This window comes from Centroberyx gerrardi, chromosome 18 (genome assembly GCF_048128805.1).
Source record: "Centroberyx gerrardi isolate f3 chromosome 18, fCenGer3.hap1.cur.20231027, whole genome shotgun sequence".
Lineage (NCBI taxonomy): Eukaryota > Metazoa > Chordata > Actinopteri > Beryciformes > Berycidae > Centroberyx > Centroberyx gerrardi.
In genome coordinates this window covers 13,815,173-13,841,973 of record NC_136014.1, presented here as the reverse complement: position 1 = coordinate 13,841,973, position 26,801 = coordinate 13,815,173, and the positions used below count along the sequence as shown (strand labels likewise).

Below are 26,801 nucleotides of genomic sequence, written 5' to 3'. Positions count from 1 at the left end.
TCTTTCACACTGGATTACAGCACTGTGCACTCAAAAACATATAAAACTTAGATAGATAGATAGATAGATAGATAGATAGATAGATAGATAGATAGATTTCTTTCCTTTTGACTGATAATGAAACATAACAGAATTAAACTCTGAAAGTCAATTTGATTAGCTTTATTAGCTTATTGACAGTTGATTTATCAAATCAGACCATAATGACATAAATTTGATTACAAAATGAAACCAGAGATGATAAAAGATCAAACCATTCATCCATTCGTAATTCATCCATTCAGAATTTTCAGTACTTTTATCCCAATAGGAGTTCTTAAGCATTCAACCACAGACATTTAGTAGTTTTCACTCACCAACTTCTGTTTTCTATCCACCAGCCTGAAAATCATGCTTCTAACATTATGATAAAGCAGACAGACCCACATGTTATGTTTTCTGTACTGTGGGATCACTGATTCAACATGTAATTTAGCTTTGGTTATTTAGAATGATCAAAAACTAGATTATGGAAAAACCTGAATGCTGATGGAGAGCACACACTCCAGGGTTCACATAATGTTGACACATAAAAGATTAGACCAGGATAGACCTAAGTGTGTTGAAAACACTAAATCTGAAAAACTTGAAAGAGAAACAAAATGCATAATTTTGTTAGTAATTATGAATTAGTAATTATGGTGGCGACAAGCACAAGTCAATTGCTAAAATACGGTAGGTTATGCAAAATATGTTTGAATATCTTACATCATGATCATCATAAGTCTAGGATAAAAAAAGTGCCACATCTTGTTGTTCGACCACTGCAGTAATGTTTCTGTGACTCAAGAGATGTAAAAGGTTTATCTGGGTCGTCTTGTCATCAGTGACAATTCAACTGGAAGGATTTTTGTATTGTCATTAAAATACGGAAAGACTGGTTCTGTGAATGTGTGCTTGATGGTGCGCACATGTGTTTTCCTATCAAGGTCAAAAAATGACAGCTTTCCTTGGTCATAATCTAGCTGAACTCTGATCTTTTTTGGGAAGGAATCTACCAATATGAGTTTTGTATAATCCTCTGGAGTAAGTTCACGAAGATATCCAGTGCAAACACACATGTAGATGCCCCAGTTCTTCTCACAATCATGGCGCTTAGTTATAGCAGTCACACCAACATCCCAATACCCGCCCACCTCTACATCCCAGCTGTGTTGCCCAGAGCTAAAGCCTTCAGAACCAAGGACAATCCTGCCATGTCTCTCTGGGTTGTTGGGGAGTTGCTGAGCTCTCTCACTTTTTGTCACACGAGTCAAATCCTCTGATATAGTCATTAGTGTGTTGCCAGTATTGGGGTCCAGAATGACAGGAGCTGGATGGAAAAGATACAATGGGGAAAGTTAACTGAGCTGATAATTGAGAATGTTAATTGGCTATCTGTATACTGTTGCAGATTTAAATACCACAAACATGGCCAGTGAAAAACAATGTTGCATTGCTTACTGTATTGGATTATCCCCTTCATCTTCCCCCAGACTGTGAACAGCAGGTTCCCCAGGTGTTTGGCCTCGTCGATCAGGGCTCCTGATGGAGTCTCTGGATCTGGCAGTTTGCACTGGGATCTGCAGGAATATTAGGTAGTCACAGATCTGGAGTGGTTCTGATCTCACACAGAGGATGAGACACACAGGAAGTGAACTTACCTCTCTATAGTGGACTTGACATTCTGTGAAATAAAGAGACAACAAGGCCAGAAGTCAATACCTCTCATTTGGTCAGATTATTATTCCAATCTTATCTTAATATTGAACATTTAACATGTATCATAAATGTGATTACAAGCATGAATGAGATGTCTTCAGCTTTCATCTCCTGCTCTACGACTTTGATCTTGTCTGTGAGCGAGGAGATCTCTGCGGTCAAATTCACAATCCTGATCGTCATCGCCTGACTCTTGGTTGTCGCCTCTTTCCTCAGTGCATCAATCCTAGCGGCCTCCTCTGCTCGCAGGAACTGGTAAAACTTCCGAAACTCCTCTTTTATCCTCTTCTCTGTCTGCTGGGCCTGGAGCTGAGAAGAGTGAGTTGAAGATCAGCTGAAACTCACTATTCATAATTTAGTAATTATACAGTAATCCAATAGTAGCTATTGTAGTTTTAACATCCATAACAGAAATTTGTTGGTATGTTGTCAACTCTGTCCAAAGCAGAATTGAATTGTATAACTGAATGTTTTTGTAAAACAAAACTCATTAGTTATATTTCTTAACAAAAATAGAGTTGACATAATTTTTCGCAAAAATATCTATAACTATTGTGACTGTAACTTACCTTGATGTGGCTGGCCATTTTATCACAGTTGAGTTTTTCCAACTTAAATGTCCCCAGTTTGGTTTTTAAGTGCATCAGTGCGATGTTAAGTTTGGTCTGCAAATGAGAGGATATGCATACATTGATTATACAGTATGAATCAGTTAAATAAGACATTTGTTTGCTATGTGCAATATGAAGAATAATTTATAAAATCAGAAAAACTGGCAAAACCAAACCAAACCAAACCAAACCCTCTCTTTTGAACTTTCCATTTTCACCTGTATGTGCCTCACCTTATGGTCTTCTGCAGCTTCATTGATGGGTACGCAGTTATGTTGCTTATGTTTCTTTGCATCCCTACAGACGACACAGATGGGCTGTTGGTCGTCCTGACAGAAGAGCTTGAGTTTCTCACTGTGCAGACTGCAGAGCTGCTCAGATGGTGAATCTCTCTGACTCCTCTCTTGTCTCAAGGTGTCAGACAGGTTTTTCAAAGCCAGATTGCGGGGCGGTTGACGCATTGGAAACATTTCCTTACACACTGGACATGTCTGGACCCCACTCTGTCTCCACCATTCCTGAAGACAGACTTTACAGAAGCTGTGACCACACAACAAGAGAACAGGATCCCTAAAAATGTCACAGCACACGGGGCAGGTGCAGTCCAGCTCGGACGAGCTGGTAGCCATTTTGTTGTTTTCTTGTGAGGTTCTCTGTGTTCCTGGTCGTCTTTTTCCTGTATGAACTCTCAGAGGACCAACTTACTTTCACTTTCAAAGACTCACTCCTGTTTGTTTAGCTAGTGCTCAGGTTCAGTACTTTAAGTTGCCAGTAGTACAAATAAACAGCCTATTGAGTGGATTGTCTTCCTTATTTTCTTTTGAAAATACATTAACACACGCAGTTTTAGGTGCTGATTTCAAGTTGCTTCTTGTATTCTGTATATCCGTGTAAAAGGGGTGGAGCTCTGCATTTTTTTTCTCTGTACCTTTGCCCTGCCTTGTGAGAAGAAATGACGCATGCTCTCTTCTGGTGCAGCCAAAGACTGGAGAAGGAAATAAACCTTGCTTTATCTGATTATCACCATAGTTTCTGTGTGTGTACAATGATTGTGCTCAGTTGTGCCTGAACTAAAGGCATGGTGAGTAGAAAAGACTGGGCTTTTAGAATCAGCAAAGACTGATCAGACTGAAGCTTATTTAAGGCAAGATGAGAATGACATCTTGCTACAGGAAGGACATAAAAATGCCCCTTTTGTTTGCATTTCTTCAATTTTCAGTTACATAAGCGTTGAGCAGAATATTTAGGCTAAATGTTAAGCCTAGATCATATTTCTTCTTTATAGACCTTTAGGCAGGTTGAGCTTGTGATGCTAAAAAGTCCATCAGGATATTTGGTCACTGTTTGTGTAGCTGTCATACAGAAAAGGAAGATGTTCTTCAGCACAAATAAGCAGGTCTGTTCATGATACTTAGTGCTAATGCACAGCTCAGGCTTTGGTGTCAGGGACTCTCTAAAACTGCCTGGACTACAGCTTTGTGTTTAGTTTGTTTGTGATGAACTGTAGCTGAATGATCTGTTTAATTTTCATTGTGGAAGCTGACCACTTGTGATGTGTTTAGGCAGGGATGATGATGAATGCTACCAAAATATCACAAGCTAGTCTTTCACACTGGATTACAGCACTGTGCACTCAAAAACATATAAAACTTAGATAGATAGATAGATAGATAGATAGATAGATTTCTTTCCTTTTGACTGATAATGAAACATAACAGAATTAAACTCTGAAAGTCAATTTGATTAGCTTTATTAGCTTATTGACAGTTGATTTATCAAATCAGACCATAATGACATAAATTTGATTACAAAATGAAACCAGAGATGATAAAAGATCAAACCATTCATCCATTCGTAATTCATCCATTCAGAATTTTCAGTACTTTTATCCCAATAGGAGTTCTTAAGCATTCAACCACAGACATTTAGTAGTTTTCACTCACCAACTTCTGTTTTCTATCCACCAGCCTGAAAATCATGCTTCTAACATTATGATAAAGCAGACAGACCCACATGTTATGTTTTCTGTACTGTGGGATCACTGATTCAACATGTAATTTAGCTTTGGTTATTTAGAATGATCAAAAACTAAATTATGGAAAAACCTGAATGCTGATGGAGAGCACACACTCCAGGGTTCACATAATGTTGACACATAAAAGATTAGACCAGGATAGACCTAAGTGTGTTGAAAACACTAAATCTGAAAAACTTGAAAGAGAAACAAAATGCATAATTTTGTTAGTAATTATGAATTAGTAATTATGGTGGCGACAAGCACAAGTCAATTGCTAAAATACGGTAGGTTATGCAAAATATGTTTGAATATCTTACATCATGATCATCATAAGTCTAGGATAAAAAAAAGTGCCACATCTTGTTGTTCGACCACTGCAGTAATGTTTCTGTGACTCAAGAGATGTAAAAGGTTTATCTGGGTCGTCTTGTCATCAGTGACAATTCAACTGGAAGGATTTTTGTATTGTCATTAAAATACGGTAAGACTGGTTCTGTGAATGTGTGCTTGATGGTGCGCACATGTGTTTTCCTATCAAGGTCAAAAAATGACAGCTTTCCTTGGTCATAATCTAGCTGAACTCTGATCTTTTTTGGGAAGGAATCTACCAATATGAGTTTTGTATAATCCTCTGGAGTAAGTTCACGAAGATATCCAGTGCAAACACACATGTAGATGCCCCAGTTCTTCTCACGATCATGGCGCTTAATTATAGCAGTCACACCAACATCCCAATACCCGCCCACCTCTACATCCCAGCTGTGTTGCCCAGAGCTAAAGCCTTCAGAACCACGGACAATCCTGCCATGTCTCTCTGGGTTGTTGGGGAGTTGCTGAGCTCTCTCACTTTTTGTCACACGAGTCAAATCCTCTGATATAGTCATTAGTGTGTTGCCAGTATTGGGGTCCAGAATGACAGGAGCTGGATGGAAAAGATACAATGGGGAAAGTTAACTGAGCTGATAATTGAGAATGTTAATTGGCTATCTGTATACTGTTGCAGATTTACAGTTTTTTACGATCGCTAGCAAGCATTTTTCAATACTTATAATACTTTTTCTAAACTCTTCACACACCAACTCACCTACAACACACAGTTGGCAAAACAGTTAATTTTATGCTCAAAATCACATATTGTAAACTAAACACCAACACTAATTTTCAAAATGCAAGAATACTTTGTCAAAATACACTAAATCAAATAATTCTTTCAAAACACTAGCACATGTTTTCTTCCAACAGGAACATTTAGTCAATTACAGCACAATGACATACAAAATACTAACAGCAGATGGTATTACAGAAAATGCATTACTTTACATGTGTCAGTTTTACCCTTATACAATTGACAGTATATTGATAGTCAATTGTTTTTCGTACTGCAGTTTCTTTTGAAGTCACTCTACATTTTTCTTTTGTTGAGTGTAGTAAATGTACGCATTTTTTTCTTCTTTTTTGCAAACATTCTATATCAAAAGTGAATGACTCATCTTTACTTTATAGAATGTATAGTATATGAAAAAGGAATAAGTGACAGAATTGCTATAGTAAAGGCATAGGAATAATAGGAAATAGGAAATTACTGCAAGAGATCAACAAAAATCTGCAATATAGCTGCTGGTTACAGTTGTGTAAAAATAAAATATACAAACAGAAAAAGGCACTGAAGAAAAACTTAACTTCAATCAGCTGTTTCTCAATAGCAATAAAAAAATATAGGACATATATTTGTGTTTCAATATATAATATACAATATATATATATATACAATGTGAACTGCTGTTCACTTCAACTGTAGCCTATAAGTTAGGTTTAGAACATGAGGTTATCTGTTCTGACATACAGTGTGCAAGCATTTGTAAATTTGGCAGTAAAAATCCATAGTTTTGGTCTTGGTTGAGCTTGTGTGTAAAAGAAATTCAAGAGTTTTTAAAATGTGTTCACTGAATGCATTTTGTGTCAAAGGAACAAGAAATGTGTTAACGGTATGGCCCGCAACAGACCGATGTTGTGCTAACTGTGTTAAGAGTTATGATAATGTGACTACAGAACTGATAAAAGGTTGCTAGCAATCGTAAAAAACTGTAAATACCACAAACATGGCCAGTGAAAAACAATGTTGCATTGCTTACTGTATTGGATTATCCCCTTCATGCTCCCCCAGACTGTGTACAGCAGGTTCCCCAGGTGTTTGGCCTCGTCGATCAGAGCTCCTGATGGAGTCTCTGGATCTGGCAGTTTGCACTGAGATCTGCAGGAATATTAGGTAGTCACAGATCTGGAGTGGTTCTGATCTCACACAGAGGATGAGACACACAGGAAGTGAACTTACCTCTCTATAGTGGACTTGACATTCTGTGAAATAAAGAGACAACAAGGCCAGAAGTCAATACCTCTCATTTGGTCAGATTATTATTCCAATCTTATCTTAATATTGAACATTTAACATGTATCATAAATGTGATTACAAGCATGAATGAGATGTCTTCAGCTTTCATCTCCTCTACGACTTTGATCTTGTCTGTGAGCGAGGAGATCTCTGCGGTCAAATTCACAATCCTGATCGTCATCGCCTGACTCTTGGTTGTCGCCTCTTTCCTCAGTGCATCAATCCTAGCGGCCTCCTCTGCTCGCAGGAACTGGTAAAACTTCCGAAACTCCTCTTTTATCCTCTTCTCTGTCTGCTGGGCCTGGAGCTGAGAAGAGTGAGTTGAAGATCAGCTGAAACTCACTATTCATAATTTAGTAATTATACAGTAATCCAATAGTAGCTATTGTAGTTTTAACATCCATAACAGAAATTTGTTGGTATGTTGTCAACTCTGTCCAAAGCAGAATTGAATTGTATAACTGAATGTTTTTGTAAAACAAAACTCATTAGTTATATTTCTTAACAAAAATAGAGTTGACATAATTTTTCGCAAAAATATCTATAACTATTGTGACTGTAACTTACCTTGATGTGGCTGGCCATTTTATCACAGTTGAGTTTTTCCAACTTAAATGTCCCCAGTTTGGTTTTTAAGTGCATCAGTGCGATGTTAAGTTTGGTCTGCAAATGAGAGGATATGCATACATTGATTATACAGTATGAATCAGTTAAATAAGACATTTGTTTGCTATGTGCAATATGAAGAATAATTTATAAAATCAGAAAAACTGGCAAAACCAAACCAAACCAAACCAAACCCTCTCTTTTGAACTTTCCATTTTCACCTGTATGTGCCTCACCTTATGGTCTTCTGCAGCTTCATTGATGGGTACGCAGTTATGTTGCTTATGTTTCTTTGCATCCCTACAGACGACACAGATGGGCTGTTGGTCGTCCTGACAGAAGAGCTTGAGTTTCTCACTGTGCAGACTGCAGAGCTGCTCAGATCCTGATGAAGCTCTCTGACTCCTCTCTTGTCTCAAGGTGTCAGACAGGTTTTTCAAAGCCAGATTGCGGGGCGGTTGACGCATTGGAAACATTTCCTTACAGACTGGACACGTCTGGACCCCACTCTGTCTCCACCATTCCTGAAGACAGACTTTACAGAAGCTGTGACCACACAACAAGAGAACAGGATCCCTAAAAATGTCACAGCACACGGGGCAGGTGCAATCCGCCTCAGACGAGTTGGTAGCCATTCTCTTGTTTTCTTGTGAGGTTCTCTGTGTTCCTGGCCGTCTTTTTCCTGTATGAACTCTCGGAGGACCAACTTACTTTCACTTTCAAAGACCCACTCCTGTTTGTTTAGCTAGTGCTCAGGTTCAGTACTTTAAGTTGCCAGTAAAACCTCCTTGGTACAAATAAACAGCCTATTGAGTGGATTTTCTTCCTTATTTTCTTTTGAAAGTACATTAACACAAGCAGTTTTAGGTGCTGATTTTGAGTTGCTTCTTCCTGTATTCTGTATATCCGTGTAAAAGGGGTGGAGCTCTGCATTTTTTTCCCTCTGCCCTTTTGCCCTGCCTTGTGAGAAGAAATGACGCATGCTCTCTTCTGGTGCAGCCAAAGACTGGAGAAGGAAATAAACCTTGCTTTATCTGATTACAACCTTCGTTTCTGTGTTTTTTCAATGATTGTGCTCAGTTGTGCCTGAACTAAAGGCATGGTGAGTAGAAAAGACTGGGCTTTTAGAATCAGCAAAGACTGATTAGACTGAAGCTTATAAAAAGAGAATGACATCTTGCTATAGAATGGACACAAAAATGCCTATTTTTTCTTTTTTGCATTTCTTCAATTATTTCCCTACATAAGCACTGAGCAGAATATTTTTTGGCAAAATGATGAGCCTAGATCATATTCCTTCTTTATAGACCTTTAGGCAGGTTGATATTGTGATGCTAAAACCAAGGGCGGATATTTCATTTCACTGTTGGGGGGGACAATAAACAGAAAAATTTCTCAAGAGCAATTCCTGAAGGGGACACCAAAGGTGCCGCCAAAAGTACTGTTGTATTAAATGTATATAGAGGTCCATTATGAAACATTTCCATAAGCACTTCATTCCTTTCTTATGAAGATTTTATCAAATTGCCTTTGATATTACTGGGGTCTTTCTACTTGGCGTTTCGGTGCACTGAAAAATGATCGGATGTCTGTTTTTCTTTTCTCTGCCATTTTAACTGACCTGGCTGGCTGACAAATAGACACACACACACACACACACACACACACACACACACACACACACACACACACACACACACAGCATGCAGGTTATTTACAGTAGTAGGTGAGATGCAACACCCATTAACTGAACTAAAGCTAATATATGCCTAATTAGATTTAGTTTTCCCGAAAAAGCAGATCTCTAATGTTTTGCTGTCAATGTGTAAAAGTCCAGAACGCTATGAAGCCTGCCAGAAACTTACTTATATTTTAACATAATGTTTGTTGTAATTATGTCTTTTTTATTAATTAAGTCTTCATTTATTTCCAAAATTATGAACAAAATAACATAGTGGCAGCCATTTTACATGCAGTAAGAAAAAAATAATATACTTAGAACCTAATTACATAGGGTAAGTTAATCTTAAATATTATATTATAGAAATATTACTGTTACCATCTACAAAAGATAAAGTATTTTGGTATGAAATCCCGCATTTTAATTTAACCAAGTATCCTGTATCATAAATACATGTCTGGCATTTGTAACAAACCAAACCGCTTGAAAATCGGTCGAAAATTCAGTGAGTTATGATGATTTTAATTGTGGACAGACCTCCTGCCTCCATACACACACATGCATTAGGAGACGCGGCTCGTGCCAACACGCTGACGCACAAGATTCAACCGCGAGGTAACGGAACAAAATGTAGTCTGATTACAGTTGTGAATGTGTTTTATTCTACTGAGTGGTAGAAGTAAAGAAAAATGTCTGACACATCCTTTGTTTTAAGTTAACCTCAGCTACTTACTGGAGGTCAGCCACCACTGACACACTTCCAGAGATCCTCCACACACACTCGTACCGAGGGCTAATGTGTGTGTGTGGGGGTTCGGGGAGGCAGGTAGGCAGTGGACCAAACCACTGTGAGGCATATGAGGGGGGGACTCAATCTTTCGAAACTTAAAAACGCATTGTTTTGCGTCTATAATTATCACAAGTGCTTTCAATGCATATTATAATATTATTTGAAATTATATAGTTATGTTTACAATGATATATTGAGGGGGACAACTCTCTGTTAGTCCCAGGAAGGGGGGGTCCGGACCCCCCTGTCCCCCCCGTGATTTCCGCCCCTGGCTAAAACATCCATCAGGATATTTGGTCACTGTTTGTGTAGCTGTCATATAGAAAAGGAAGATGTTCTTTAGCACAAATAAACAGGTCTGTTCATGATACTCTATTGCTAGTGCTATGGTGAATGCACAGCTCAGGCTTTGGTGTCAGGGACTCTCTAAAACTGCCTGGACTACAGCTTTGTGTTTAGTTTGTTTGTGATGAACTGTAGCTGAATGATCTGTTTAATTTTCATTGTGGAAGCTGGCCACTTGTGATGTGTTTAGGCAGGGATGATGATGAATGCTACCAAAATATCACAAGCTAGTCTTTCACACTGGATTACAGCACTGTGCACTCAAAAACATATAAAACTTAGATAGATACATAGATAGATAGATAGATAGATAGATAGATAGATAGATAGATACATAGATAGATAGATAGATAGATTTCTTTCCTTTTGACTGATAATGAAACATAACAGAATTAAACTCTGAAAGTCAATTTGATTAGCTTTATTAGCTTATTGACAGTTGATTTATCAAATCAGACCATAATGACATAAATTTGATTACAAAATGAAACCAGAGATGATAAAAGATCAAAGCATTCATCCATTCGTAATTCATCCATTCAGAATTTTCAGTACTTTTATCCCAATAGGAGTTCTTAAGCATTCAACCACAGACATTTAGTAGTTTTCACTCACTAACTTCTGTTTTCTATCCACCAGCCTGAAAATCATGCTTCTAACATTATGATAAAGCAGACAGACCCACATGTTATGTTTTCTGTACTGTGGGATCACTGATTCAACATGTAATTTAGCTTTGGTTATTTAGAATGATCAAAAACTAAATTATGGAAAAACCTGAATGCTGATGGAGAGCACACACTCCAGGGTTCACATAATGTTGACACATAAAAGATTAGACCAGGATAGACCTAAGTGTGTTGAAAACACTAAATCTGAAAAACTTGAAAGAGAAACAAAATGCATAATTTTGTTAGTAATTATGAATTAGTAATTATGGTGGCGACAAGCACAAGTCAATTGCTAAAATACGGTAGGTTATGCAAAATATGTTTGAATATCTTACATCATGATCATCATAAGTCTAGGATAAAAAAAAGTGCCACATCTTGTTGTTCGACCACTGCAGTAATGTTTCTGTGACTCAAGAGATGTAAAAGGTTTATCTGGGTCGTCTTGTCATCAGTGACAATTCAACTGGAAGGATTTTTGTATTGTCATTAAAATACGGTAAGACTGGTTCTGTGAATGTGTGCTTGATGGTGCGCACATGTGTTTTCCTATCAAGGTCAAAAAATGACAGCTTTCCTTGGTCATAATCTAGCTGAACTCTGATCTTTTTTGGGAAGGAATCTACCAATATGAGTTTTGTATAATCCTCTGGAGTAAGTTCACGAAGATATCCAGTGCAAACACACATGTAGATGCCCCAGTTCTTCTCACGATCATGGCGCTTAATTATAGCAGTCACACCAACATCCCAATACCCGCCCACCTCTACATCCCAGCTGTGTTGCCCAGAGCTAAAGCCTTCAGAACCACGGACAATCCTGCCATGTCTCTCTGGGTTGTTGGGGAGTTGCTGAGCTCTCTCACTTTTTGTCACACGAGTCAAATCCTCTGATATAGTCATTAGTGTGTTGCCAGTATTGGGGTCCAGAATGACAGGAGCTGGATGGAAAAGATACAATGGGGAAAGTTAACTGAGCTGATAATTGAGAATGTTAATTGGCTATCTGTATACTGTTGCAGATTTACAGTTTTTTACGATCGCTAGCAAGCATTTTTCAATACTTATAATACTTTTTCTAAACTCTTCACACACCAACTCACCTACAACACACAGTTGGCAAAACAGTTAATTTTATGCTCAAAATCACATATTGTAAACTAAACACCAACACTAATTTTCAAAATGCAAGAATACTTTGTCAAAATACACTAAATCAAATAATTCTTTCAAAACACTAGCACATGTTTTCTTCCAACAGGAACATTTAGTCAATTACAGCACAATGACATACAAAATACTAACAGCAGATGGTATCACAGAAAATGCATTACTTTACATGTGTCAGTTTTACCCTTATACAATTGACAGTATATTGATAGTCAATTGTTTTTCGTACTGCAGTTTCTTTTGAAGTCACTCTACATTTTTCTTTTGTTGAGTGTAGTAAATGTACGCATTTTTTTCTTCTTTTTTGCAAACATTCTATATCAAAAGTGAATGACTCATCTTTACTTTATAGAATGTATAGTATATGAAAAAGGAATAAGTGACAGAATTGCTATAGTAAAGGCATAGGAATAATAGGAAATAGGAAATTACTGCAAGAGATCAACAAAAATCTGCAATATAGCTGCTGGTTACAGTTGTGTAAAAATAAAATATACAAACAGAAAAAGGCACTGAAGAAAAACTTAACTTCAATCAGCTGTTTCTCAATAGCAATAAAAAAATATAGGACATATATTTGTGTTTCAATATATAATATACAATATATATATATATACAATGTGAACTGCTGTTCACTTCAACTGTAGCCTATAAGTTAGGTTTAGAACATGAGGTTATCTGTTCTGACATACAGTGTGCAAGCATTTGTAAATTTGGCAGTAAAAATCCATAGTTTTGGTCTTGGTTGAGCTTGTGTGTAAAAGAAATTCAAGAGTTTTTAAAATGTGTTCACTGAATGCATTTTGTGTCAAAGGAACAAGAAATGTGTTAACGGTATGGCCCGCAACAGACCGATGTTGTGCTAACTGTGTTAAGAGTTATGATAATGTGACTACAGAACTGATAAAAGGTTGCTAGCAATCGTAAAAAACTGTAAATACCACAAACATGGCCAGTGAAAAACAATGTTGCATTGCTTACTGTATTGGATTATCCCCTTCATGCTCCCCCAGACTGTGTACAGCAGGTTCCCCAGGTGTTTGGCCTCGTCGATCAGAGCTCCTGATGGAGTCTCTGGATCTGGCAGTTTGCACTGAGATCTGCAGGAATATTAGGTAGTCACAGATCTGGAGTGGTTCTGATCTCACACAGAGGATGAGACACACAGGAAGTGAACTTACCTCTCTATAGTGGACTTGACATTCTGTGAAATAAAGAGACAACAAGGCCAGAAGTCAATACCTCTCATTTGGTCAGATTATTATTCCAATCTTATCTTAATATTGAACATTTAACATGTATCATAAATGTGATTACAAGCATGAATGAGATGTCTTCAGCTTTCATCTCCTCTACGACTTTGATCTTGTCTGTGAGCGAGGAGATCTCTGCGGTCAAATTCACAATCCTGATCGTCATCGCCTGACTCTTGGTTGTCGCCTCTTTCCTCAGTGCATCAATCCTAGCGGCCTCCTCTGCTCGCAGGAACTGGTAAAACTTCCGAAACTCCTCTTTTATCCTCTTCTCTGTCTGCTGGGCCTGGAGCTGAGAAGAGTGAGTTGAAGATCAGCTGAAACTCACTATTCATAATTTAGTAATTATACAGTAATCCAATAGTAGCTATTGTAGTTTTAACATCCATAACAGAAATTTGTTGGTATGTTGTCAACTCTGTCCAAAGCAGAATTGAATTGTATAACTGAATGTTTTTGTAAAACAAAACTCATTAGTTATATTTCTTAACAAAAATAGAGTTGACATAATTTTTCGCAAAAATATCTATAACTATTGTGACTGTAACTTACCTTGATGTGGCTGGCCATTTTATCACAGTTGAGTTTTTCCAACTTAAATGTCCCCAGTTTGGTTTTTAAGTGCATCAGTGCGATGTTAAGTTTGGTCTGCAAATGAGAGGATATGCATACATTGATTATACAGTATGAATCAGTTAAATAAGACATTTGTTTGCTATGTGCAATATGAAGAATAATTTATAAAATCAGAAAAACTGGCAAAACCAAACCAAACCAAACCAAACCCTCTCTTTTGAACTTTCCATTTTCACCTGTATGTGCCTCACCTTATGGTCTTCTGCAGCTTCATTGATGGGTACGCAGTTATGTTGCTTATGTTTCTTTGCATCCCTACAGACGACACAGATGGGCTGTTGGTCGTCCTGACAGAAGAGCTTGAGTTTCTCACTGTGCAGACTGCAGAGCTGCTCAGATCCTGATGAAGCTCTCTGACTCCTCTCTTGTCTCAAGGTGTCAGACAGGTTTTTCAAAGCCAGATTGCGGGGCGGTTGACGCATTGGAAACATTTCCTTACAGACTGGACACGTCTGGACCCCACTCTGTCTCCACCATTCCTGAAGACAGACTTTACAGAAGCTGTGACCACACAACAAGAGAACAGGATCCCTAAAAATGTCACAGCACACGGGGCAGGTGCAATCCGCCTCAGACGAGTTGGTAGCCATTCTCTTGTTTTCTTGTGAGGTTCTCTGTGTTCCTGGCCGTCTTTTTCCTGTATGAACTCTCGGAGGACCAACTTACTTTCACTTTCAAAGACCCACTCCTGTTTGTTTAGCTAGTGCTCAGGTTCAGTACTTTAAGTTGCCAGTAAAACCTCCTTGGTACAAATAAACAGCCTATTGAGTGGATTTTCTTCCTTATTTTCTTTTGAAAGTACATTAACACAAGCAGTTTTAGGTGCTGATTTTGAGTTGCTTCTTCCTGTATTCTGTATATCCGTGTAAAAGGGGTGGAGCTCTGCATTTTTTTCCCTCTGCCCTTTTGCCCTGCCTTGTGAGAAGAAATGACGCATGCTCTCTTCTGGTGCAGCCAAAGACTGGAGAAGGAAATAAACCTTGCTTTATCTGATTACAACCTTCGTTTCTGTGTTTTTTCAATGATTGTGCTCAGTTGTGCCTGAACTAAAGGCATGGTGAGTAGAAAAGACTGGGCTTTTAGAATCAGCAAAGACTGATTAGACTGAAGCTTATAAAAAGAGAATGACATCTTGCTATAGAATGGACACAAAAATGCCTATTTTTTCTTTTTTGCATTTCTTCAATTATTTCCCTACATAAGCACTGAGCAGAATATTTTTTGGCAAAATGATGAGCCTAGATCATATTCCTTCTTTATAGACCTTTAGGCAGGTTGATATTGTGATGCTAAAACCAAGGGCGGATATTTCATTTCACTGTTGGGGGGGACAATAAACAGAAAAATTTCTCAAGAGCAATTCCTGAAGGGGACACCAAAGGTGCCGCCAAAAGTACTGTTGTATTAAATGTATATAGAGGTCCATTATGAAACATTTCCATAAGCACTTCATTCCTTTCTTATGAAGATTTTATCAAATTGCCTTTGATATTACTGGGGTCTTTCTACTTGGCGTTTCGGTGCACTGAAAAATGATCGGATGTCTGTTTTTCTTTTCTCTGCCATTTTAACTGACCTGGCTGGCTGACAAATAGACACACACACACACACACACACACACACACACACACACACAGCATGCAGGTTATTTACAGTAGTAGGTGAGATGCAACACCCATTAACTGAACTAAAGCTAATATATGCCTAATTAGATTTAGTTTTCCCGAAAAAGCAGATCTCTAATGTTTTGCTGTCAATGTGTAAAAGTCCAGAACGCTATGAAGCCTGCCAGAAACTTACTTATATTTTAACATAATGTTTGTTGTAATTATGTCTTTTTTATTAATTAAGTCTTCATTTATTTCCAAAATTATGAACAAAATAACATAGTGGCAGCCATTTTACATGCAGTAAGAAAAAAATAATATACTTAGAACCTAATTACATAGGGTAAGTTAATCTTAAATATTATATTATAGAAATATTACTGTTACCATCTACAAAAGATAAAGTATTTTGGTATGAAATCCCGCATTTTAATTTAACCAAGTATCCTGTATCATAAATACATGTCTGGCATTTGTAACAAACCAAACCGCTTGAAAATCGGTCGAAAATTCAGTGAGTTATGATGATTTTAATTGTGGACAGACCTCCTGCCTCCATACACACACATGCATTAGGAGACGCGGCTCGTGCCAACACGCTGACGCACAAGATTCAACCGCGAGGTAACGGAACAAAATGTAGTCTGATTACAGTTGTGAATGTGTTTTATTCTACTGAGTGGTAGAAGTAAAGAAAAATGTCTGACACATCCTTTGTTTTAAGTTAACCTCAGCTACTTACTGGAGGTCAGCCACCACTGACACACTTCCAGAGATCCTCCACACACACTCGTACCGAGGGCTAATGTGTGTGTGTGGGGGTTCGGGGAGGCAGGTAGGCAGTGGACCAAACCACTGTGAGGCATATGAGGGGGGGACTCAATCTTTCGAAACTTAAAAACGCATTGTTTTGCGTCTATAATTATCACAAGTGCTTTCAATGCATATTATAATATTATTTGAAATTATATAGTTATGTTTACAATGATATATTGAGGGGGACAACTCTCTGTTAGTCCCAGGAAGGGGGGGTCCGGACCCCCCTGTCCCCCCCGTGATTTCCGCCCCTGGCTAAAACATCCATCAGGATATTTGGTCACTGTTTGTGTAGCTGTCATATAGAAAAGGAAGATGTTCTTTAGCACAAATAAACAGGTCTGTTCATGATACTCTATTGCTAGTGCTATGGTGAATGCACAGCTCAGGCTTTGGTGTCAGGGACTCTCTAAAACTGCCTGGACTACAGCTTTGTGTTTAGTTTGTTTGTGATGAACTGTAGCTGAATGATCTGTTTAATTTTCATTGTGGAAGCTGGCCACTTGTGATGTGTTTAGGCAGGGATGATGATGAATGCTACCAAAATATCACAAGCTAGTCTTTCACACTGGATTACAGCACTGTGCACTCAAAAACATATAAAACTTAGATAGATACATAGATAGATAGATAGATAGATAGATAGATAGATAGATAGATACATAGATAGATAGATAGATAGATTTCTTTCCTTTTGACTGATAATGAAACATAACAGAATTAAACTCTGAAAGTCAATTTGATTAGCTTTATTAGCTTATTGACAGTTGATTTATCAAATCAGACCATAATGACATAAATTTGATTACAAAATGAAACCAGAGATGATAAAAGATCAAAGCATTCATCCATTCGTAATTCATCCATTCAGAATTTTCAGTACTTTTATCCCAATAGGAGTTCTTAAGCATTCAACCACAGACATTTAGTAGTTTTCACTCACTAACTTCTGTTTTCTATCCACCAGCCTGAAAATCATGCTTCTAACATTATGATAAAGCAGACAGACCCACATGTTATGTTTTCTGTACTGTGGGATCACTGATTCAACATGTAATTTAGCTTTGGTTATTTAGAATGATCAAAAACTAAATTATGGAAAAACCTGAATGCTGATGGAGAGCACACACTCCAGGGTTCACATAATGTTGACACATAAAAGATTAGACCAGGATAGACCTAAGTGTGTTGAAAACACTAAATCTGAAAAACTTGAAAGAGAAACAAAATGCATAATTTTGTTAGTAATTATGAATTAGTAATTATGGTGGCGACAAGCACAAGTCAATTGCTAAAATACGGTAGGTTATGCAAAATATGTTTGAATATCTTACATCATGATCATCATAAGTCTAGGATAAAAAAAAGTGCCACATCTTGTTGTTCGACCACTGCAGTAATGTTTCTGTGACTCAAGAGATGTAAAAGGTTTATCTGGGTCGTCTTGTCATCAGTGACAATTCAACTGGAAGGATTTTTGTATTGTCATTAAAATACGGTAAGACTGGTTCTGTGAATGTGTGCTTGATGGTGCGCACATGTGTTTTCCTATCAAGGTCAAAAAATGACAGCTTTCCTTGGTCATAATCTAGCTGAACTCTGATCTTTTTTGGGAAGGAATCTACCAATATGAGTTTTGTATAATCCTCTGGAGTAAGTTCACGAAGATATCCAGTGCAAACACACATGTAGATGCCCCAGTTCTTCTCACGATCATGGCGCTTAATTATAGCAGTCACACCAACATCCCAATACCCGCCCACCTCTACATCCCAGCTGTGTTGCCCAGAGCTAAAGCCTTCAGAACCACGGACAATCCTGCCATGTCTCTCTGGGTTGTTGGGGAGTTGCTGAGCTCTCTCACTTTTTGTCACACGAGTCAAATCCTCTGATATAGTCATTAGTGTGTTGCCAGTATTGGGGTCCAGAATGACAGGAGCTGGATGGAAAAGATACAATGGGGAAAGTTAACTGAGCTGATAATTGAGAATGTTAATTGGCTATCTGTATACTGTTGCAGATTTAAATACCACAAACATGGCCAGTGAAAAACAATGTTGCATTGCTTACTGTATTGGATTATCCCCTTCATCTTCCCCCAGACTGTGTACAGCAGGTTCCCCAGGTGTTTGGCCTCGTCGATCTGAGCTCCTGATGGAGTCTCTGGATCTGGCAGTTTGCACTGGGATCTGCAGGAATATTAGGTAGTCACAGATCTGGAGTGGTTCTGATCTCACACAGAGGATGAGACACACAGGAAGTGAACTTACCTCTCTATAGTGGACTTGACATTCTGTGAAATAAAGAGACAACAAGGCCAGAAGTCAATACCTCTCATTTGGTCAGATTATTATTCCAATCTTATCTTAATATTGAACATTTAACATGTATCATAAATGTGATTACAAGCATGAATGAGATGTCTTCAGCTTTCATCTCCTCCTCTACGACTTTGATCTTGTCTGTGAGCGAGGAGATCTCTGCGGTCAAATTCACAATCCTGATCGTCATCGCCTGACTCTTGGTTGTCGCCTCTTTCCTCAGTGCATCAATCCTAGCGGCCTCCTCTGCTCGCAGGAACTGGTAAAACTTCCGAAACTCCTCTTTTATCCTCTTCTCTGTCTGCTGGGCCTGGAGCTGAGAAGAGTGAGTTGAAGATCAGCTGAAACTCACTATTCATAATTTAGTAATTATACAGTAATCCAATAGTAGCTATTGTAGTTTTAACATCCATAACAGAAATTTGTTGGTATGTTGTCAACTCTGTCCAAAGCAGAATTGAATTGTATAACTGAATGTTTTTGTAAAACAAAACTCATTAGTTATATTTCTTAACAAAAATAGAGTTGACATAATTTTTCGCAAAAATATCTATAACTATTGTGACTGTAACTTACCTTGATGTGGCTGGCCATTTTATCACAGTTGAGTTTTTCCAACTTAAATGTCCCCAGTTTGGTTTTTAAGTGCATCAGTGCGATGTTAAGTTTGGTCTGCAAATGAGAGGATATGCATACATTGATTATACAGTATGAATCAGTTAAATAAGACATTTGTTTGCTATGTGCAATATGAAGAATAATTTATAAAATCAGAAAAACTGGCAAAACCAAACCAAACCAAACCAAACCCTCTCTTTTGAACTTTCCATTTTCACCTGTATGTGCCTCACCTTATGCTCTTCTGCAGCTTCATTGATGGGTACGCAGTTATGTTGCTTATGTTTCTTTGCATCCCTACAGACGACACAGATGGGCTGTTGGTCGTCCTGACAGAAGAGCTTGAGTTTCTCACTGTGCAGACTGCAGAGCTGCTCAGATGGTGAATCTCTCTGACTCCTCTCTTGTCTCAAGGTGTCAGACAGGTTTTTCAAAGCCAGATTGCGGGGCGGTTGACGCATTGGAAACATTTCCTTACACACTGGACATGTCTGGACCCCACTCTGTCTCCACCATTCCTGAAGACAGACTTTACAGAAGCTGTGACCACACAACAAGACAACAGGATCTCTAAAAATGTCACAGCACACGGGGCAGGTGCAATCCGCCTCGGACGAGTTGGTAGCCATTTTGTTGTTTTCTTGTGAGGTTCTCTGTGTTCCTGGCCGTCTTTTTCCTGTATGAACTCTCGGAGGACCAACTTACTTTCACTTTCAAAGACCCACTCCTGTTTGTTTAGCTAGTGCTCAGGTTCAGTACTTTAAGTTGCCAGTAGTACAAATAAACAGCCTATTGAGTGGATTGTCTTCCTTATTTTCTTTTGAAAGTACATTAACACATGCAGTTTTAGGTGCTGATTTCGAGTTGCTTGTTGTATTCTGTATATCCGTGTAAAAGGGGTGGAGCTCTGCATTTTTTTTTCTCTGTACCTTTGCCCTGCCTTGTGAGAAGAAATGACCCATGCTCTCTTCTGGTGTAGCCAAAGACTGGAGAAGGAAATAAACCTTGCTTTATCTGATTATCACCATAGTTTCTGTGTGTGTACAATGATTGTGCTCAGTTGTGCCTGAACTAAAGGCATGGTGAGTAGAAAAGACTGGGCTTTTAGAATCAGCAAAGACTGATTAGACTGAAGCTTATTTAAGGCAAGAAGAGAATGACATCTTGCTACAGGAAGGACATAAAAATGCCCCTTTTGTTTGCATTTCTTCAATTTTCAGTTACATAAGCATTGAGCAGAATATTTAGGCTAAATGATAAGCCTAGATCATATTTCTTCTTTATAGACCTTTAGGCAGGTTGAGCTTGTGATGCTAAAAAGTCCATCAGGATATTTGGTCACTGTTTGTGTAGCTGTCATACAGAAAAGGAAGATGTCCTTCAGCACAAATAAGCAGGTCTGTTCATGATACTTAGTGCTAATGCACAGCTCAGGCTTTGGTGTCAGGGACTCTCTAAAACTGCCTGGACTACAGCTTTGTGTTTAGTTTGTTTGTGATGAACTGTAGCTGAATGATCTGTTTAATTTTCATTGTGGAAGCTGACCACTTGTGATGTGTTTAGGCAAGGATGATGATGAATGCTACCAAAATATCACAAGCTAGTCTTTCACACTGGATTACAGCACTGTGCACTCAAAAACATATAAAACTTAGATAGATAGATAGATAGATAGATAGATAGATAGATAGATAGATAGATAGATAGATAGATAGATAGATTTCTTTCCTTTTGACGGATAATGAAACATAACAGAATTAAACTCTGAAAGTCAATTTGATTAGCTTTATTAGCTTATTGACAGTTGATTTATCAAATCAGACCATAATGACATAAATTTGATTACAAAATGAAACCAGAGATGATAAAAGATCAAACCATTCATCCATTTGTAATTCATCCATTCAGAACTTTCAGTACTTTTATCCCAATAGGAGTTCTTAAGCATTCAACCACAGACATTTAGTAGTTTTCACTCACCAACTTCTGTTTTCTATCCACCAGCCTGAAAATCATGCTTCTAACACACTTTATGATAAAGCAGACAGACCCACATGTTATGTTTTCTGTACTGTGGGATCACTGATTCAACATGTAATTTAGCTTTGGTTATTTAGAATGATCAAAAACTAGATTATGGAAAAACCTGAATGCTGATAGAGAGCACACACTCCAGGGTTCACATAACGTTGGCAGGTAGAAGATTAGACCTGGATAGACCTAAGTGTGTTGAAATCTGAAAAAGATCACATTAAATCTGAAAAATTTACACTAAACTGAAAGGAAACAAAATTAATTGTTGATTGTTAATTGTTAAATTAGGAATGCCATTGATGACATTACACCAGTTAAGGTGAAAATCTCTGGTAAGCAAAAAGCACCCTGGAGAAATGCTATGTCTGTAAAACAACGGAAAAGAGAATGCCGAAAGGCTGAACGTAAATGGCGAAAAACAAAACTCCAGGTTCACTATGATATCTACAAAGAGGAGCTTCAAAACTACAACATAGAATTGAGAAATACCAGACAATCCTTTTTTGCCAAGATCATTAGTGAAAATACAAACAATGCACGTACACTTTTTACTACTGTTGATAGATTGATAAATCCCCCAGCATCAATTGCCCCAGAGCTTCTTTCTACTGCTAAAGATAATGAATTTCCCGCCTTTTTCAGTGATAGGATTGTGAGTATCAGACAAACTATCAGTGCTTCCATGTCTAACAGGAAGGTTATGCCTCCATTTCCTTCACGCATAAATAATGTAAGTAATATGGCAAATTTTACTGCTATTGATTACACAACACTTGAGGACACTATACAACAGCTTAAGTCGTCCACTTGCTGCCTCGACCCTCTGCCCACAAGCTTTTTTAAAAATGTTTTTAGCTGTTTGGCGAATGAGCTATTGCAAATTGTTAACAGCTCTCTTTTGTCTGGTGTTTTCCCAAATGATTTGAAAACTGCTGTTATTAAGCCTCTGTTAAAGAAGAGTTGCCTGGATGCCTCTGTGATAAGTAATTACAGACCTATTCCCAATCTCCCTTTTATTAGTAAGATCCTGGAAAAAATTGTCTTCAACCAGCTTAACAACTATTTAATTTCAAATGTCCACTTTGACCATTTCCAATCCGGATTTAGACCCTATCACAGTACTGAGACAGCCCTTATTAGAGTTGTGAATGATCTTCGTATAAACACAGATTCAGGCAAACTTTCTATCCTTGTACTTCTGGATCTTAGTGCTGCATTTGACACTGTTGATCACACAATATTATTAGATAGACTAGAAAATTGGGTTGGACTCTCTGGCCTGGTCTTAAATTGGTTCAAGACCTACCTGCAAGGCAGGAACTACTTTGTGTCTATTGGTGACTTTGTCTCTGAAAGGGTCAGTATGATGTGGAGTTCCACAGGGCTCAATCCTTAGCCCTCTTTTATTCAACCTCTACATGCTTCCACTAGGACATATACAGAAAAATAGCATTCATTACCACAATTATGCAGATGACACTCAGCTCTATATATATCTTTCTTCAAGTGACTTTGGTCCTGTAGATTCTCTGATTCAGTGTATCGAGGAAATTAATGACTGGATGTGCCAAAACTTTTTTCAGCTAAATAAAGACAAAACTGAGGTAATTATCTTTGGTACTAAGGAAAAGAGGCAGACAATTAGGACCCATCTTGACTCACTGTCTCTCAAGAGTAAAGACCAAGCTAGGAATCTTGGTGTTATTATGGATGCCGATCTCAATTTTAACAAACATATCAATACCATTACAAGATCAGCCTTTTATCATCTTAAAAATATAACCAAAGTACGGGGTCTTATGTCAAAGCCTGATTTAGAAAAGCTGATACACGCTTTCATTACCAGCAGGTTAGACTACTGCAAGGGTCTTCTCTCCGGTCTCCCCAAAAAAACTCTTAGGATATGAGCCACCCAGACCTCTGAGGTCATCTGGGACCGATCTGTTAGTTGTTCCCAGGGTGAAAACTAAATCAGGTGAAGCTGCTTTTGGTAGTTATGCTCCCAATTACTGGAATAAACTTCCAGAAGCACTGAGATGTGCTCCCACTGTCAGCTCTTTTAAAAGTCGGCTCAAAACATTCCTTTTCTCTGTGGCCTTCTGCTAAATCATCTGTATGTAGATGTAACAGGTGTTATCTTTCTTTATTTCTTTTATTTCTTTTATTTATGTTTTACCTATTTTATACAAAATTATTCATCAATTGGCGTCACGAACAGGATCCCAACAAGAGTCTAGAGGAACTCTGGTGAGTAGTTTCTCTGCTCGGATGGGATCCTCAAACCTGTATTGAGAATTGAAGGATTTCTTGAAGTTTATAATTGTAATTGTTTAGATGATCTGTGTATTGTTCTAAAGGAACATTTACAAGTCCTATAGGGGCTGTGGGACCTGCCGATAGGGTGGGGTAAGACCACTGGAAGGACTCTAGGCTCCTTCGAAGAATCCTTCGAAGAATCCTTCAAGATATCATCTAAAATCACTCTCAGAGAAGCTCCGGTGTTTCTGGGAGGTCTTTTAGGTGGTGATTATCTTTGAATATCCTCAGGGGTAAGGCACACTTAATTTGATACTGGCTGACCAGAGGTGTCACCAGTATGAGAGTGACTGCTCAATATCTTTCTTTCTTTCTTTTTAATGTCATTTTAAATAGTTGTGGAGTGTGTATGTATTTTTTCTGTTTTATGTGAAGCACATTGTATTTGCCTTGTGTATGAAATGTGCTATATAAATAAAGTTTGCCTTGCCTTGCCTAATAATTTTGTTAGTAATTATTAACTAGTAATTATCTTGGCGACAAGCACAAGATAAGTAAATTGTTAAAATAGGGTAGGTTACGCAAAATATGTTTGAATATCTTACATCATAATCATCATAAGTCTAGGTTAAAAAAAAAGTGCTGATTTCAGCGCCACATCCTCTTGTTTGACCACTGCAGTAATGTTTCTGTGACTCAAGAGATGTAAAAGTTTTATCTGGGTTGTCCTGTCGTCAGTGAGAATTCAACTGGAAGGATTTTCAAATTTGCAGAAAAATGCGGAAAGACTGGCTCTGTGAAAATGTGCCTGATGGTGTGTACATATGTTTTTCTATCAAGGTCAAAAAATGACAGCTTTCCTTGGTCATAATCTCTGACTCTGATTTTGTTGGGGAAGGAATTTTCAGGTATGAGTTGTCTATGATTCTCTGTGGTATATTCATAAAGATCTCCCATGCAAGCACAGATGTAGATGCCCCAGTTCTTCACACAATCATGACGTTTGGTTGTAGTCACACCAACATTCCAATAACTGTCCACCTCTACATCCCAGCTGTGTTTCCCAGAGCTAAAGCCTTCAGAACCACGGACAATCCTGCTAAGTCTCTCTGGGTTGTTGGGGAGTTGCTGAGCTCTCTCACTTTCTGTCACACGAGTCAAATCCTCTGATATAGTCAGTCGTGTGTCGCCAGTATTAGGGTCCAGAATGACAGGAGCTGGATGGGAAAAAATGAAGATACAATGGAGAAAGTTAACTGAACTGATCATTACAATAAGACAGATAATTACCTATCTGTAAATACTGTTGCAGATTTAAATGTCAAAAACATGGCCAGTGAAAAGCAACAATGCATTGCTTACTGTATTGGATTATTCCCTTCATCTTCCCCCAGACTGTGAACAGCAGGTTCCCCAGGTGTTTGGCCTCGTCGATCAGAGCTCCTGATGGAGTCTCTGGATCTGGCAGTTTGCACTGGGATCTGCAGGAATATTAAGTAGTCACAGATCTGGAGTGGTTCTGATCTCACACAGAGGATGAGACACACAGGAAGTGAACTTACCTCTCCATAGTGGACTTGACATTCTGTGAAATAAAGAGAAAACAAGGCCACAAGTCAATACCTCTCATTTGGTCAGATTATTATCCCAATCTTAGCTTAATATTGAACATTTAACATGTATCATAAATGTGATTACAAGCATGAATGAGATGTCTTCAGATTTCATCTCCTCCTTTATGACTTTGATCTTGTCTGTGAGCGAGGAGATCTCTGCGGTCAAATTCACAATCCTGATCATCATCGCCTGACTCTTGGTTGTCGCCTCTTTCCTCAGTGCATCAATCCTAGCGGCCTCCTCTGCTCGCAGGAACTGGTAAAACTTCTGAAACTCCTCTTTTATCCTCTTCTCTGTCTGCTGGGCCTGGAGCTGAGAAGAGTGAGTTGAAGATCAGCTGAAACTCACTATTCAACACTTTATAATTTAGTAAAAATACAGTAATCCAATAGCAGCTATTGTAGCTTTAACATCAATAACAGACATTTGTTGGTATGTTGTCAACTCTGTCCAAAGCACAATTGAATTGGATAACTGCCTGCTTTTTGTAAAACAAACAAAACGGATTAGTTATATTTCTAAAGCTTGAGAAGAATAGGGTTGAAACCATTTTTTGCAAAAATATCTATAACTATTGTGACTGTGACTTACCTTGATGTGGCTGGCCATTTCATCACATTTAAGTTTTTCCCACTTAAATGTCCCCAGTTTGGTTTTTAAGTGCATCAGTGGGATCTTAAGTTTGGTCTGCAAATGACAGTATATGCACACATTGATTATACAGTATGGATCAGTTGAATAAGACATTTGCTTTTTTGCTATGTGCAATATGAATAATCATTTATAAAATCAGAAAAACTGGCAAAACCAAACATAATTTTTCCAGTTGTGTCTGATCCAACAACATTGGTACATGCAGCCCTCTCTTTTGAACTTTCCATTTTCACCTGTATGTGCCTCACCTTATGCTCTTCTGCAGCTTCATTGATGGGTACGCAGTTATGTTGCTTATGTTTCTTTGCATCCCTACAGACGACACAGATGGGCTGTTGGTCGTCCTGACAGAAGAGCTTGAGTTTCTCACTGTGCAGACTGCAGAGCTGCTCAGATGGTGAAGCTCTCTGACTCCTCTCTTGTCTCAAGGTGTCAGACAGGTTTTTCAAAGCCAGATTGCGGGGCGGTTGACGCATTGGAAACATTTCCTTACAGACTGGACATGTCTGGACCCCACTCTGTCTCCACCATTCCTGAAGACAGACTTTACAGAAGCTGTGACCGCACAACAAGACAACAGGATCCCTAAAAATGTCACAGCACACGGGGCAGGTGCAATCCGCCTCAGACGAGTTGGTAGCCATTTTGTTGTTTTCTTGTGAGGTTCTCTGTGTTCCTGGTCGTCTTTTTCCTGTATGAACTCTCGGAGGACCAACTTACTTTCACTTTCAAAAACCCACTACTGTTTGTTTAGCTAGTGCTCAGGTTCAGTACTTTAAGTTGCCAGTAGTACAAATAAACAGCCTATTGAGTGGATTGTCTTCCTTATTTTCTTTTGAAAGTACATTAACACACGCAGTTTTAGGTGCTGATTTCAAGTTGCTTGTTGTATTCTGTATATCCGTGTAAAAGGGGTGGAGCTCTGCATTTTTTTTTCTCTGTACCTTTACCCTGCCTTGTGAGAAGAAAT

General features: G+C 38.3%; 5 protein-coding genes across 5 annotated transcripts; all 5 read right to left on the bottom strand.

Annotated features, from left to right (window-relative positions):
• Positions 1-238: 238 nt before the first annotated feature.
• LOC139924921 (zinc-binding protein A33-like) lies at positions 239-3,119 on the bottom strand. The gene is made up of 6 exons (XM_071916157.2): positions 2,585-3,119; positions 2,310-2,405; positions 1,819-2,049; positions 1,683-1,705; positions 1,483-1,601; positions 239-1,351 (listed from the first exon to the last, which is right to left on the bottom strand). The coding sequence occupies exons 1-6, from the start codon at positions 2,978-2,980 to the stop codon at positions 843-845; spliced, it is 1,374 nt and encodes a 457-aa protein (XP_071772258.2). The 5' UTR covers positions 2,981-3,119; the 3' UTR covers positions 239-842.
• Positions 3,120-4,176: 1,057 nt separating this feature from the next.
• Positions 4,177-8,259, bottom strand: LOC144542774 (zinc-binding protein A33-like). Its single transcript, XM_078290025.1, has 6 exons — positions 7,600-8,259; positions 7,325-7,420; positions 6,837-7,064; positions 6,701-6,723; positions 6,501-6,619; positions 4,177-5,290 (listed from the first exon to the last, which is right to left on the bottom strand). Exons 1-6 carry the CDS (start codon positions 7,996-7,998, stop codon positions 4,782-4,784), a joined length of 1,374 nt encoding a protein of 457 aa, XP_078146151.1. The 5' UTR covers positions 7,999-8,259; the 3' UTR covers positions 4,177-4,781.
• A 2,449-nt stretch (positions 8,260-10,708) lies between these two features.
• Positions 10,709-14,759, bottom strand: LOC144542772 (zinc-binding protein A33-like). Its single transcript, XM_078290012.1, has 6 exons — positions 14,100-14,759; positions 13,825-13,920; positions 13,337-13,564; positions 13,201-13,223; positions 13,001-13,119; positions 10,709-11,790 (listed from the first exon to the last, which is right to left on the bottom strand). Exons 1-6 carry the CDS (start codon positions 14,496-14,498, stop codon positions 11,282-11,284), a joined length of 1,374 nt encoding a protein of 457 aa, XP_078146138.1. The 5' UTR covers positions 14,499-14,759; the 3' UTR covers positions 10,709-11,281.
• A 2,429-nt stretch (positions 14,760-17,188) lies between these two features.
• LOC144542779 (zinc-binding protein A33-like) lies at positions 17,189-20,002 on the bottom strand. The gene is made up of 6 exons (XM_078290038.1): positions 19,504-20,002; positions 19,229-19,324; positions 18,738-18,968; positions 18,602-18,624; positions 18,402-18,520; positions 17,189-18,270 (listed from the first exon to the last, which is right to left on the bottom strand). Exons 1-6 carry the CDS (start codon positions 19,897-19,899, stop codon positions 17,762-17,764), a joined length of 1,374 nt encoding a protein of 457 aa, XP_078146164.1. The 5' UTR covers positions 19,900-20,002; the 3' UTR covers positions 17,189-17,761.
• Positions 20,003-24,081: 4,079 nt separating this feature from the next.
• On the bottom strand, positions 24,082-26,495 carry LOC144542775 (zinc-binding protein A33-like). The gene is made up of 6 exons (XM_078290026.1): positions 26,080-26,495; positions 25,769-25,864; positions 25,259-25,489; positions 25,123-25,145; positions 24,923-25,041; positions 24,082-24,777 (listed from the first exon to the last, which is right to left on the bottom strand). The coding sequence occupies exons 1-6, from the start codon at positions 26,473-26,475 to the stop codon at positions 24,275-24,277; spliced, it is 1,368 nt and encodes a 455-aa protein (XP_078146152.1). The 5' UTR covers positions 26,476-26,495; the 3' UTR covers positions 24,082-24,274.
• Between the last annotated feature and the right edge of the window lie 306 nt (positions 26,496-26,801).

Coding starts and splice junctions, on each gene's coding strand:
- LOC139924921 (XM_071916157.2), bottom strand. CDS start 2,980: ATGGCTACCAGCTCGTCCGAGCTGGACTGCACCTGCCCCGTGTGCTGT. Junction 1,706..1,818: donor AAGACATCTCATTCATGCTT/GTAATCACATTT, acceptor TTTATTTCACAG/AATGTCAAGTCCACTATAGA. Junction 1,602..1,682: donor GTCAAGTCCACTATAGAGAG/GTAAGTTCACTT, acceptor ATATTCCTGCAG/ATCCCAGTGCAAACTGCCAG.
- LOC144542774 (XM_078290025.1), bottom strand. CDS start 7,998: ATGGCTACCAACTCGTCTGAGGCGGATTGCACCTGCCCCGTGTGCTGT. Junction 6,620..6,700: donor GTCAAGTCCACTATAGAGAG/GTAAGTTCACTT, acceptor ATATTCCTGCAG/ATCTCAGTGCAAACTGCCAG. Junction 5,291..6,500: donor GAAGGGGATAATCCAATACA/GTAAGCAATGCA, acceptor TTTTCCATCCAG/CTCCTGTCATTCTGGACCCC.
- LOC144542772 (XM_078290012.1), bottom strand. CDS start 14,498: ATGGCTACCAACTCGTCTGAGGCGGATTGCACCTGCCCCGTGTGCTGT. Junction 13,921..14,099: donor AAGCTGCAGAAGACCATAAG/GTGAGGCACATA, acceptor TCTCATTTGCAG/ACCAAACTTAACATCGCACT. Junction 11,791..13,000: donor GAAGGGGATAATCCAATACA/GTAAGCAATGCA, acceptor TTTTCCATCCAG/CTCCTGTCATTCTGGACCCC.
- LOC144542779 (XM_078290038.1), bottom strand. CDS start 19,899: ATGGCTACCAACTCGTCCGAGGCGGATTGCACCTGCCCCGTGTGCTGT. Junction 18,521..18,601: donor GTCAAGTCCACTATAGAGAG/GTAAGTTCACTT, acceptor ATATTCCTGCAG/ATCCCAGTGCAAACTGCCAG. Junction 18,271..18,401: donor GAAGGGGATAATCCAATACA/GTAAGCAATGCA, acceptor TTTTCCATCCAG/CTCCTGTCATTCTGGACCCC.
- LOC144542775 (XM_078290026.1), bottom strand. CDS start 26,475: ATGGCTACCAACTCGTCTGAGGCGGATTGCACCTGCCCCGTGTGCTGT. Junction 25,865..26,079: donor AAGCTGCAGAAGAGCATAAG/GTGAGGCACATA, acceptor TGTCATTTGCAG/ACCAAACTTAAGATCCCACT. Junction 25,146..25,258: donor AAGACATCTCATTCATGCTT/GTAATCACATTT, acceptor TTTATTTCACAG/AATGTCAAGTCCACTATGGA.